Below are 12,614 nucleotides of genomic sequence, written 5' to 3' on the forward strand. Positions count from 1 at the left end.
GAGGCTTTGCAGCATTTGACCCTACAGACCAAGTATATCAGCTAAAATATGACAATGACGACATACATGTAGGAGAGGGTTACCTTCTAAATATGATGATCTTTTGGATGATGACATAGAAGGATCGGGCACTTGATGTAGTTCAGTTAATTACTGGTGGGGCCTCTCCTGAGTAAGTGGAGACCGCCCCCAGGATTGTGGGTCATCCTTTGGGAGCCCTGACCCCCACACAGCCTTGTAGTCCTTGCAACCTTACGACAAAGCTTTTGTAAGCCTTGAGTGCGTAACCTTAACATGTTCTATCCTTGTGTGTGCTTTGACGCTAGATATCAAGTCTTGATCTCTTTATTTCTCGAATTCCACCGCTTGGTCCCTTATCAACAGATTTAATTCCATATGAAGGCTAAAATGAGATCCTTTTAGGATAAAAGAAGCAGATAAAAACTCGAATGCAATCTTATTGTAACTAAAGGTGACCACTGAATGTACACGACTGATCTCAGATCATATCCGAACGCACACAACAAATCTCAGGTAATAGGAAGTCCAAAGAACTTCGATCGGATGATGCCTTCATCCTTAGGTGCGGGAGCCAGTCTTGGAGAGAGCATTCTGCAGGTCAGTCTTGTCCTGGGAACTGAGACCGGTGTATTCAAGACTGGCGCTGCCCATCGGGGTGGGAACAGGGCCACCATCCTGGGTAGGGTTGTTGAGGATGACAGTAGCCAGGTCCATGCAAGCAGCAGGCACGTTATCGGCCCGGGCGGCTAGGTAAAAATGAGTTAGCAATTTGCTACATCTAAGTAAGGAAAGAAAGTCTTACAAGTGGCACTCTCGCTGTAGACGTGAACGGGCTGACTCTGCTCGTTGATCTGCTTGGTGCACAGATCCAACGATTCTTGGGAGACTCCGGCTGGCAAGCTGCGGATCTTCTTCACGTCTCTGTTGTTCAAGTATGGAGCAAGGAAGTCGCGAGCATGGGCCTGTTGGATACCACGCTTGCTGCTCTCCGCAGCGCCAACGCCACCGGAGACTCCACCAGCTACAACACCGCCAAGGATACCGATGAGGATCTCTTCAATTCCTGCCTGGCAGACTGAGGAGAAGGCCAAGAGGCCACCACTGATGAAGAGGGTCTTGGAGAGGTGCATTATGATAGAAAGTAGTTGAAATAGTGTGAACGGAAAGGAAGTTTTTTTTGGATGGAAGTCAGAACAATTGAGTAGCTGATGATGGAAAAGAGAACTAGATCTGGTGGGAAAGACCTCTATTTATCCTTGAAGAAGATACTGTATTTTCTAAACTTAGCAAAATCCCAAAGTTCTCATCTCCATCGTGTTTCCAGCCCCAGTCCCATGGAGTATTGATTGACGAACCCTTCCCACAATGCTTCAACCTCCTTGTCTCGACAATGGTACCGTTCAGGGGTCATATCCACTATACCCCATAGCAATGCGACGCCACTGGATCATCTGGGGCGAATCCTTTATGCATCCCACCGTCGTACTATATGACCTCGAGACGTAGGATTCGCAATGGAGAATCCAATCTGCCCCCAAATGAGGCATTTTGATTTTCATCTATGACATACACAACTTGAATCTATAGCATCGAGCAGGAACTTGGAAAGAGCTTCCAAAAATAACCAAAAGGGCCAAATGATGGAGTAAATTATTCTTCTCGGTATCCATACTGTCGATCAATAGTGTCTGGAGCGTGTCATGATGTCTGCGACTCCAAAGAGTCGGGTGGTTCACGTAACAAAGGAAGCTCAACTGAAATTTTAATACTGGCTTTAAAAGCAATTTAATTCTCAGAAATAACTGTCCGCAATTTTCTACTTCGACATCGTACAGAAATTAGCAATCTGTTCAGCAATTCAATGATTCCTACTGTACGTAGTGGAACATCCTAATGCAGGGTGTGTACCTGATGATCAAATCCTTTCTTCAATCCACCAATGAATTAACATGGGGCCAGAACAGGGTATGTTGAGACCCTTTTGTGTGGAGCGTTTCTATCTTGGAGTCAATTTAAGCTCCACTGGTGGCGCAACTGGTCCCTGGCCCATTCGATCGGGCCCACTGTCCAAATCCTTGGGATGGGGGCGATGGCACAATGACTTCACAGACCATGAAACAGCCCCAAGGGACATTTGTGAGAGGTCACGAGGCGATCCCAATGATTCACTGAGTGAATATGTCGCAATCTGGCGCGAGAATCTGCCCCCAAAGCCAGGATCCTCTTGATCGAGTCGGGAATCAACCAACTTCAACTCTGCCGAGTCGGCAACCACATTTAAATCAACCTCTCTCCCTCCATTCAACTCAAACCCATCAACAAAACGTCTGAATCCAAAATTTCAATACTCCTCTCTCCAAAGCTTCTATTCTCGCTCTCAAAACAACTTTCACCACATACACGCCACAATGCAACTTCTCGGATTAGCTGCTGTCTCCGCTACCGCCATGCTTTCCATGGTGCAGTACGCCCCAGCACCGTTCCTCCTCCTTACCGAAGCCGCCGTCGAGACCGCAGGAGCCGTTGCAGCCGCCGATGGCTCACTTGGTGGCGCTGTCCTCGGCGGTGCGGCTTCTGCTAGTGTCGCTCATGGAATCTCATCGAGCACTCGCCGTTCCCCCATTGATCTGCCTGCCGGAGTCTCACAGCATTCCTGGGACCTGTGCAAGGGTGAGCTCGATGGTGCTCATGTCAAGTTCTCGGGAACCACCAACTGTGAGTCACAGATTATGCAGGCACCGGATGATACATTACTGACCGTTACAGTGCGCCTGGATGGCCTTCCCGCCGCTTGCATGGACCTCGCTACTGTGCTTACTGGTGACCCTACCCAGGATGGCGGTCCTGTCCCCACCCCCATGGGATCCGCCGCTATCCAGTACAGCGATTTGACCGACGACGAATGGCACCAGGTATACAATGCGCTCAAGGAGCATGGCTACACTTCTACCTCTTAGACGTTGAACATGACAACGCTCCATCATCATGTAATCAGCCAGATTCCTACTCTTTTGTCCTTATTTTCATATATGTCGGTCAAATTATAGCTAGAAAGACTGCAATGTATTTGTTATCATTGGTCGATGCCTTTTCAATCTTCATGTATACCTAATATCACCCGGCACTGGACAGGGTTTCCTTTCCGTTTGGACGTACTCGCTGCTTTCAAAATATTTCCGATCATCAGATAATATCTTAGTGCCCTGGGTACTTTCAAAAGCTTAGAGACCAATAAGGGGTCCCCGCAATGGCCAATCTACCTCCAAGGCTACATCTAAAGTCTAATTCCCATCATTCCTACACTTTTTATGAACAGTCATAAAGTAGTATTGGTCTAAACTATGATATTATCATGTCGAACAAAGCGTTTTATCCTATATACAATGTTAAGGATCGAAATAGATATGTTTGTAGTGAAAATGATGATTGAGTCTAAAAGAGTTTCGAAATTTCGATGTCGGTTAGTATGGCAATATATATCTCGCAACCAAATATCATATCGTCATTTGGACATTAAGTACCTAACCATGAAACATCATAAGCTGAATTTCTCTACTAATAGTACAGTATGCTTATTCCTAATTCACTGTAAGTAGTGCATGAAAACTTCCAAAGACAGAAATTTTGAAAGGTGTAGTTTGTACTTTTGACCGCCCAAGGATGTACGGTCGCATGCAAAACGGCAAATGCTATCCATCCATACGAAGGTAGGTAAGAAATAGCAGGTGCAACATTAAATATTTGTACTGGACCCAGGGATCTGAAGCAAGTAGTCCGGTTTAACCGAGTGAGTCAGATGATTAACAGTTCATGCGATTCGCTTATGAATCACGCCAAGTACACCCCGCTGAATCAGGTCTCGGTGTGGTTCCCCAACGTCCCGGAATTACGGCTTCTCTTTGACATTCATCGCCGAGGTAATTAGGTTCAGTCTTGGATGGCACTCGATCGCTGAACGGTACCGCCTTTTCCCTGCTTTGCTTACGTCAAGCTCCGTGCAACTCGCCAAACCTTCTACGCTTTGCCTTGAACACCACGCTCTACGCAACCAGAAGTTATCTAATGGCTGAATGTCGGAAAAACCGCGAAAGCTTCAGCGCGTCTCTATGGCCTGTAGGTTCCCCAATGTTCATTTTGTTTGTCCTGGAGTTCTCCACTCGTTAGCTTGGCGGCCTAAACCCCGGACATGAGGCCTGCATTTACTAAGCGCGCAATCTAATGCAGGCGACTTTTGCCACAGACGCAGCATCAAATGCAGCCAGATCGGGGATTCTCTAGGACGCTGTCAAAATTGTGTTGACTTCGATGTGCCGTGCACTTTTGATCGTCCCGCAAAACGCCGGGGCGTCAAGGCTGGTACTCGGCCGAGTGTTCGCGATCCTCAATTTGTGAGATCATCAGTCAATCATGCTATTCCTACAACAGAGACTGCAGGTGGCGGAAGAGCCTCTGGCTCCTTGACTTCTCGTAGTCCGTCCCGCACATCGATCTGCGGTGATCCCTGGTCTACCTTTAACCATGGCTGGTCAACAGCCGAAGGGGATAACGATGACAGGGCGCTGCACAACTCTTGGAAAGCATTTGCTATTGCCTGCGAACGGCAAATCAGGAATCTAGCACAGGCTTATTTCGAGATCGTCTATCCAATGTATGATAAGTCCCTGTCCCCTTCGCTGACTGCGTTGACTGAGCACATCATCACCAGATTCCCCTTGTTTCACAAGCCGTCATTCATAGAGCAGGTGAACAGCAAGAAGTACCTTTGCAACCAAGGGCTCTTTGCCTCCACGATGGCTGTTTGTTCTTTGGTCGCTGGTCGTGCACGTGACGGTGCGTTGTACGCTAATCGGTGGGATCGAGACGAGCTTATAGAACCACCCTCCGAGACTTTCTTTATAGCTGCTAGGGACTCGATTCCTCGAGATCTTGTCGCAGCTAAAGGCATTCATTATATGCGGGCATGTGCCATACTTGCTATTGTCAGCATTCAAAACTACCAGATTAAAGATATGCAGAAGTATATCGGCTTATACCATACCTTGAGTTCGATGGATGGCCTTCATGACGAAAAGCTCTGGCCAAATGATTTGAGTCCAATTGAGACAGAGGAACGGCGGCGACTTGTACGGAATACACCCTTTGTCTGTTATCGTCTTACTGACTTTAGCAACAGTTTTGGTCTATTTATACGTTTGATATCTATTCGACCATTATATGGGGAGGCGTTATTCGATATCGTGAAGCCCACTGCTTAGTGCGCTATCCTAGCGAAGTAGACGACGAATTTATCACACACCACGGCTATGGCGTACCGTCTATACCCGAGGGATCACATTCGCTTCCAACAGGCAACGTGACTGTCGTCTCCCGCCAGCCTACGCCCTGGCTGCGGGGTTGGAACTTCACCACGGACCTTTACCGTATTCTTGAGCATATAGTCGATGGAAATAAACGCCGCATCTCTTCGAATAACGGGACGACGCAAGTTTGGTCACTGTTCAATCCTACTTCTATGTCAGAGCCGGCGGTCATGGAGCAAGTCCTTACTATGTACTCAGCTCTTCCATCACAATTTCGAGAAACGCCGCCCACTACAGGAGATATCTCTAAGGATTTATTCGGTTTCCAATCAGCCAACATTCAGGCGACGCTACAACTTCTTCGGATGGTGCTCTTGTCTACCGAGGAAATTGGGGTGGAGCGAAAATGCGATGTAGCAGGCGAACTACTGAGCGTTTTTTCGAATGTACCCATTGAGTACTTGAAAGCTATCAGCTCCCCTTTGGTATGTGTAGTATCCAGGCTCTTCTGGAATATTACTGATAAATCCTAGCTCCATCACCTCGGCAGAATTGGCTACATTCTTGGCTCTGTCATGGAAGGGAGCTTGTCTGAAGAATCCTACACACGAGCTCGCACATTACTGTACGTTATCACCCACTGGCAGTCACTAGAGGTACGGCTGACGTATTTGTCTACAGGCTTGAAATGGCAGATCTCTTACAGCGTCTCGAAGTGGGCCTACATCGTGCCTCCGGTGCCGGTGAACGATTGCGATCCCAGGTTGATCGAATAGATGGCTATATGCGTACCTCACTTCTCGTCAATATAAATTCACCAACTAACGCGACGCATGTGATCGACGCGAATCCCGAGCTTGCTGCCACGCCGGCGTATGCACAGGGGACCTCCACTGTCGGAGCTTCGCCTGGTGCTGGTTTCGACCAGATGTCTCAATTTCAGCTGCCACCAGAACTTCTCTCGGATTGGCCATGGCCGCTGGATTCTCACAATGCCGACGGACTTCTGCCTCTTTCATTTGAATAACTTCGTTTCTTGAGGACGAATGTCTTTAAATGATGTATACAACGACTAGGCTCGACGTGAATGCGGCAGAATTTGCCTATTTACTATGCACTTCTTATTGCAATACGTTATAAGACAGGCAAACCACGGGATGCTCTGGGCTCAGATTTTGGCCTCTTCGACGAGGGCAACAAACTGGCAGGGCTGCCATATTTCGACTATAGAGTCGATGTCGCTCACTGCACTCTGGTTCTTGGCAAATTGCTACCGCCGGGCCGCCACTCTGAGTGGTGATGGAAATTGATCGAAAGGAGTATACGCCGCGCTGAATGCGAGACTCCCGATTACTTGGAAATATCTGGACGGGCTGATAATGCAAAGGACTGGATCAGATTGGCTAGGGCAGATAGAATTTTGAATATGGACTGATCAAAATGTCCAGAATTGTCATTCAGAAAAATATCCTGTAATATGACGGAGATCTGCTTGGATAAGCATTCGCCGGCTGCATGTCCTCATTAACGTTATACGTAAACATGGAAACCCCAACTATAGTACATCTAATCAAAACCACGCAAATAAATGCAGCAGCAATTATAGGTCATCCCCCTAAGAGATCTTTGTTTACCACTTGTTGTTATAAACCTTGCCATCGACATAGTTGATCAGCTCCTTGACTGGGGAAAGATGATCGCGACCAGCACCAAAGAGAACACCTTGCCGCATGACCTTGCGGTAATTCTTTCCCGGGGACACCTTTCCAAGAACATATTCCTGACGAGTCTCCACACGTGTGGGAACAGGAATAGAGCGGCCCACCACGGCCTCCATACCCTGCCAGGCAAAGGTGATGGCCTCCTTAGCCCCACCGGGAATACCGGCTTCATCTAGCATCATGATACGAGTGTTGGGGTATTCCTTCTGGAGAAAAGCCGTAATATTAGGATTGTATGCACCGCCACCGCACATAAAGATCTCGGCGATCTCCAGGTCTTTTGGTGCATAACGACGGTAGTGGTCCACAATAGCCTGGGCCGTAACACGGGTGATCGAGGCGACCACATCGTCGGGGCTAAGACCCTTGGCCTCCGCCTTAGTGATAAATTCGTGCGCGATCGTGTCACGGAAAACCTCGCGGCCGGTAGTCTTAGGCGGGTCTAGGGCAAAGTATGGGTGGCGTAGGAAGTCGTCGACGAGCTCCTGGTCGACTGTACCGCGGGCACCCATCTCGCCATCTCGGTCATACTCACGCTCACCGTTAGTGTAATGTCTTACCACGGCATCGATGAAGACATTGCCTGGACCGGTATCGAAGTCGTAGCACTCGTCAACGCCGCCGTGGCTATCCGGTGGGATAAAGCACACGTTGGCGATACCGCCGATGTTCTGGCACGCACGTAACTTGGTCGGGTGGTGTAGCACTAGCGCGTCGAAAAAGGCAATGAGTGGAGCGCCCTGGCGACCAGCAGCTTGGTCGCTCACGCGGAAGTCTGTCACTGAGGTGATACCGGTGCGTGAGGCTAGGAAGGAGCCCTCAGCCATCGTTAGTGCGCTTCGGGTCTCGCCTGGCTCGGGCATGGAGAGTAGCCAGATCGTCTGGCCGTGGGAGCCGAGCACGTCAATCGAGTTAATATCGACGCTGTAGTCCTTGCAGAACTGGTGCACTGCCGACGCGAACGTCTCGCCCAGGATGACGTTTACTTCGGACAACTCAGACGGCGAGGTCTGGTTGTGCAAGATCATGTTCATCACCCGCTTCTTTATCACGGGCTCCAGCGGAATCTCTCCATACTGCAGTCATTATTAGTCGTGTCCGGTGAGAATGATAAGAAGTACTCACCTTCAACAGCTCAAAGTGCATTGGCGATTCCGGAGTATCCTGACGGAAGCGGCAGAGGGCACAATCGATACCATCCTTCATTCACCGTGAGTTTCATCTTCCTTTACTATAATTAGCAGGTAAGAGCACTCACCATTGATGTCCCACTGTTAAGACCGAGGACGGTCAGGTCCAAGGCTTGACCTCCAGTGTTGTTCGCCATGTCTGAAGTCAGAATGTTTTCACACCAAAGGGCTAAATGGCTCTGTCAAGAGGATACGCGGAGACGAGAATCGCGAGCGAGGATTACGTCTTATTTAATGAAAGCCAGAGACCCATCAATGACCGAATGATGGAAAACACCCGCCAGTACTATACAGCGGATCTCCATTAGCCCTAACGCCGGAACTGCTAAATTGGCGCTAAAATTGCTAAATGGTCGGCTAAATGGTAAAGCGGCAACGTGCTTGTTGCCTACACGCCGTTACCACTAAAGCCCGAGCAAAGACCGAGATCAACCAAAGGAACTCAAACTTTAGCATATTCAATAACACGGCTACGCGCCTGAATGAAAGTTGGAACCTGTTCGCCCCGCGCTTCTCCAGGATGACATCTATTCCGATCGACCGGGGCTAAAGGCTCCACTTTATAAAGGAGTCGCGAGCCCCCGGTATCCTTGATGTAGGAACTAGGGCAATAACGCAATATGGGTTATACAACGTTCTGGAAGCGGCTCTCGCCGGGGCAGCTCAATGTCACCATTCAGGTGTTTTCACTTATATCCATATTCTTCGAAGGCTATGACCAAGGTGTCATGGGCGGCGTCAATGCCTCACCCAAATACGTGACCGAGGTCGGCATCGGAAAGCCGGATGGCACCGTGACGGACACCGAGCACCAGGGTGGCATCATCAGTGTCTACTACTTGGGTGCCATCTTCGGTTGCTTTGCTGGAGGGTGGTTGGCTGACCGAATTGGTCGAATCAATGGCTTGCTGGCGGGTGCGTTGTTTGCCTTGGTAGGCGGCGCATTACAGGCTGCCGCTCAGAGTTCAGATTTCATGATTTGCGCTCGAGTGTTGACGGGCATTGGTACTGGAGGTGAACTTTTAATATGGTGGCCGTTCTTTTCTTAACTTATTCTAACATATGATGGTGCAGCGTTAACTGGCATCACCCCTGTCTTGGTGTCGGAAACCTCTTCTGCAGATCACCGCGGTGGATTTCTCGGATACGTCTTCATTGCCAACTGTAAGCAGATCCGGAGACTTTCCTGCTTGGGGGTGCATTGCTAATTCTTCTAGACCTTGGGATATCAGTCGCGTACTGGATATCCTTCGGCCTCGCCTTCATCGACAACGGATACTCGGACGTGCGATGGCGCTTCTTACTGGCCTTCCAATGTGTCCCAGCCCTGATTCTGGTCTGCTGCATCAAGATGCTGCCGGATAGTCCTCGGTATCTTGCTTCAGTCGGTCGGACAGAAGAGGTGCGTGAGCTGTTGCAGCGCCTTCGCGAGCACAAGGCCAGTCCAGAGGAGATTGATCGGGAATACTTCGAGATTGTTACTTCGGGAGAGAAAAGCCAACTGAGCTCACCTATCCAATTTGTCAAGATCTTGCTTGGAATGGGTGGAAGACAGCATCCAAATTTGGGTCGGCGAGCTTGGCTTTGTATCTGGCTTCAGATCATGGCCTCTTGGACAGGTATCACGGTAAGGGCGTCCTGACCCACATTACTCTATGGTCTTCTCTAATTAAGACTCGATAAAGGCTGTCACGGCATATTCTCCAGTTCTCTTGGCCCAGGCTGGGTACAGTTCCATCAAGCAGAACGGCTTGGCTGGGGGACTTAACACGGTTGGTATTCTCGGTACTATAATAAGTGCCCAGATCGTCGATCGCCTAGGTCGTCGTGTCTGTCTCATCGGTGGTGCAGCCATGCTATTTGCTGTCAATATTATTGTATGTCTCTACTTCCACGAAAATTGCGGTGTCTTATCTCTAATTGAATTCCAGGCTGGATCTGTCTACGAGGGATCATTGCAGAATCCCAGCAAGGCTGCCCAGTTTGCTCCCGCAGCTATTACCATGTTGTTCTTGTTCAATATCGCGTTCGTCGGCCCCTTTCAATCCTCAGCTATCCACCAACAATATTCTGACACCTTCTAACAGTTATGCCGCAACATGGGGTACCGTCGCGTTCTTGGTGCCCACTGAGATTTTCCCCTCTGATTTGCGAGCCCAAGGCAATGGCTTCGGCATCACTGGGTGGGCTGTTGGTGTGGGCATGACCACCCTGGTCAATCCGATCATGTTCGAAGCCCTGAAGGTAAGAGCAAAGTCCTCCTGTTGTGGATGAAGCTGACCACCGTTTCCCAGAGCCGCACTTACTTCCTCTTCGCTGGCCTAAATTTGATTTGGATCCCCATCATATACTTATGTACGTTCGGATTCCGACATGAACCGCCAAATGACTGCAGCTAATAATATTCATAGTCTACCCCGAAACCCGCAATCGTTCCCTGGAATCGATCGAAGCACTCTTTTCCACCTCAAGTCCCTTCTTCTGGAAGATGGAGCAGGCATTTCTCCAGTATGATGATGCCTTGATGGAACGCGGAGTCAGTAAGAATGATGGCCTTGATGCTGCTAAAAATGAGTTGAACTCGTTTGAGAAACCGGAGGAGCAGATGATTGCCTGAAGCTCTGAATATCCTGTACAGTACGTTCAATCAAGTACGTCAAGAGAGCTTAACAAGAATGAGACTGAGCTTGTAGATTGAATGATATACTGACTGATTTTTTATGGTAGCTACTATTCATCACTTTGTATCAGCGGTCTCTACACCCGGAGGCATAGAATTGCACATCTCTTGCGGTCTCGGTGGAGCAGGTGTTTTTTCTTGTCTCTTTTTAGCCAATCCCTTTTGAATTATCCAACTTCTTTCTCTACAAGATAGAAGCTCTCCCACGTTTGTCATAGATTCCACCCTCCGTTTTGAACGTTCGAACTGGAGTTGGAATTGCCATCCTCTTGTCCCGCTGGCCTTCCCGTTAACCTCACAACGCCATGAGACCAGTGCATTTAACCCAACAAATACATTGATCCAGTTCATTAGGTATCAGCAGTCGGTCGCGATCAGTATTTTATATTGTGTCAATGGGTGGGGAGACATACCCAAATGCATCCTTAAACTACGGGCTACATAGACGTCATCTTCTGACAGGAGTCTTGTAGTAGACTAAACAGAGTAGCTGGGTACACCTACCCGGTTGAATGATAGCTTTTATTATGCTTGGAAGAGCTCTTTTGATCCAAATCTAGACAGAAATAACTTCTTCCCGCGGTGGAGAAAAAGCAAAACTCCAATACATTAGTAAAACGTGCATGTCCCCTGCATATTAGTCCGATCTACAGGGTTGTTTCGAAGACCAATAGTCTCGTGCAATGGAAAAGTCTTAATTTTCAGCTGAGATCTAAATTAATTAATCTCAATTCCTGGAAGTGCAAAATTCCACAAACAAGCGCAGCAAACTCCCACCTTTCTACAAAGTCCATCCCTTGACTCCGAGTTCCGACCATCAACCAATCTCACCTCCCACCCACACCACAAAATGCAGCTCTCTCTATCAATTGCTACCATCCTCGCGATCAACAGCCAGGCATTTGGTGCTAGTCTGTTCGGCCTCTATCGCATCCAACAAAAGTTCAATGGCGAGGATTTGGTCTTAACTGGACAAGGAAACAATACTACCCCGACCTTCGAAGCTCCTGTTGGGAAAGGAAGCCAAATCTGGAAGTTCAAAGATCTGGGAGGCAATACCACGCAGATCCAAAGTGAATCTACCGAGCAATACCTGAATTGTGGATCGGGTTCTTGCCTGGAGTCGCCCACTGCTCAAACCTTCTACCTGGAAGATCAGGGTCCCTACCAGTACACATTCCTCGACCTTGCTCATGATCGGAAGCTGCGCTCGACGGAAGGGAAGGGAATCACGACTGTCGATGCAAAGAAAAAGAGCGATGACGACATATTCGAGGTCATTCGAGTAGAGTTCTGTGAGTAACGACATGCCTAATGTACCGAGGATTTTGTGATAATGGGTCACTAATTTGAGCTTCAGAGTTTCACTTCAAGGATTCTCTTTCCACCAGTTGCGTATATTCCTCCTGAGTGTCACGGCCTGGGACATGCGAGAGACTCCTGGACTATACTTGGGTACATAGTCTTTGTCACCAGTCTGTCTTTGTACTACAGGAGTTCCAAGATGGCACTTTGATTGGTATACTACGAGTCTACGACACTACTGGAGATTCAGTACTAAATAGGCGTTCCACTATATTGAGAAATGCAATTTGCGTAGGATGGTACCTCCTTGGCCGTACCTGTTCCGCATACGAAACCATGCAGATGAAAATCAGATGTAACACAGTTGACATGGTCCGAGTGTTGGGAACGTCATACA

The 12,614-nt window shown here is 48.5% G+C and overlaps 6 protein-coding genes across 6 annotated transcripts; 4 read left to right on the forward strand and 2 right to left on the reverse strand.

The window, feature by feature from the left end:
* Positions 1-579: 579 nt before the first annotated feature.
* On the reverse strand, positions 580-1,151 carry N7484_005934 (uncharacterized protein; the record flags this gene model as incomplete). Its single annotated transcript, XM_057116353.1, has 2 exons — positions 580-767; positions 824-1,151. The coding sequence occupies 2 exons, from the start codon at positions 1,149-1,151 to the stop codon at positions 580-582; spliced, it is 516 nt and encodes a 171-aa protein (XP_056972236.1).
* A 1,278-nt stretch (positions 1,152-2,429) lies between these two features.
* Positions 2,430-2,978, forward strand: N7484_005935 (uncharacterized protein; the record flags this gene model as incomplete). The annotated part of the gene is made up of 2 exons (XM_057116354.1): positions 2,430-2,736; positions 2,788-2,978. The coding sequence occupies 2 exons, from the start codon at positions 2,430-2,432 to the stop codon at positions 2,976-2,978; spliced, it is 498 nt and encodes a 165-aa protein (XP_056972237.1).
* A 1,113-nt stretch (positions 2,979-4,091) lies between these two features.
* N7484_005936 (uncharacterized protein) lies at positions 4,092-6,348 on the forward strand (the record flags this gene model as incomplete). Its single annotated transcript, XM_057116355.1, has 5 exons — positions 4,092-4,134; positions 4,246-5,144; positions 5,195-5,806; positions 5,855-5,946; positions 6,003-6,348. 5 exons carry the CDS (start codon positions 4,092-4,094, stop codon positions 6,346-6,348), a joined length of 1,992 nt encoding a protein of 663 aa, XP_056972238.1.
* Positions 6,349-6,951: 603 nt separating this feature from the next.
* N7484_005937 (uncharacterized protein) lies at positions 6,952-8,399 on the reverse strand (the record flags this gene model as incomplete). Its single annotated transcript, XM_057116356.1, has 3 exons — positions 6,952-8,118; positions 8,168-8,242; positions 8,301-8,399. Coding segments are annotated over 3 exons (1,341 nt in total), but the record flags the coding sequence as incomplete, so codon positions are not given.
* A 453-nt stretch (positions 8,400-8,852) lies between these two features.
* Positions 8,853-10,849, forward strand: N7484_005938 (sugar porter family MFS transporter; the record flags this gene model as incomplete). The annotated part of the gene is made up of 8 exons (XM_057116357.1): positions 8,853-9,246; positions 9,307-9,396; positions 9,450-9,859; positions 9,918-10,109; positions 10,164-10,258; positions 10,320-10,476; positions 10,527-10,587; positions 10,644-10,849. 8 exons carry the CDS (start codon positions 8,853-8,855, stop codon positions 10,847-10,849), a joined length of 1,605 nt encoding a protein of 534 aa, XP_056972240.1.
* Positions 10,850-11,762: 913 nt separating this feature from the next.
* On the forward strand, positions 11,763-12,215 carry N7484_005939 (uncharacterized protein; the record flags this gene model as incomplete). Its single annotated transcript, XM_057116358.1, has 1 exon — positions 11,763-12,215. One exon carries the CDS (start codon positions 11,763-11,765, stop codon positions 12,213-12,215), a length of 453 nt encoding a protein of 150 aa, XP_056972241.1.
* Between the last annotated feature and the right edge of the window lie 399 nt (positions 12,216-12,614).

The sequence above is a fragment of the Penicillium longicatenatum genome (assembly GCF_028827895.1).
Source record: "Penicillium longicatenatum strain IBT 33135 chromosome Unknown contig_3_segment0_segment0, whole genome shotgun sequence".
NCBI classification, from domain to species: Eukaryota; Fungi; Ascomycota; class Eurotiomycetes; order Eurotiales; family Aspergillaceae; genus Penicillium; species Penicillium longicatenatum.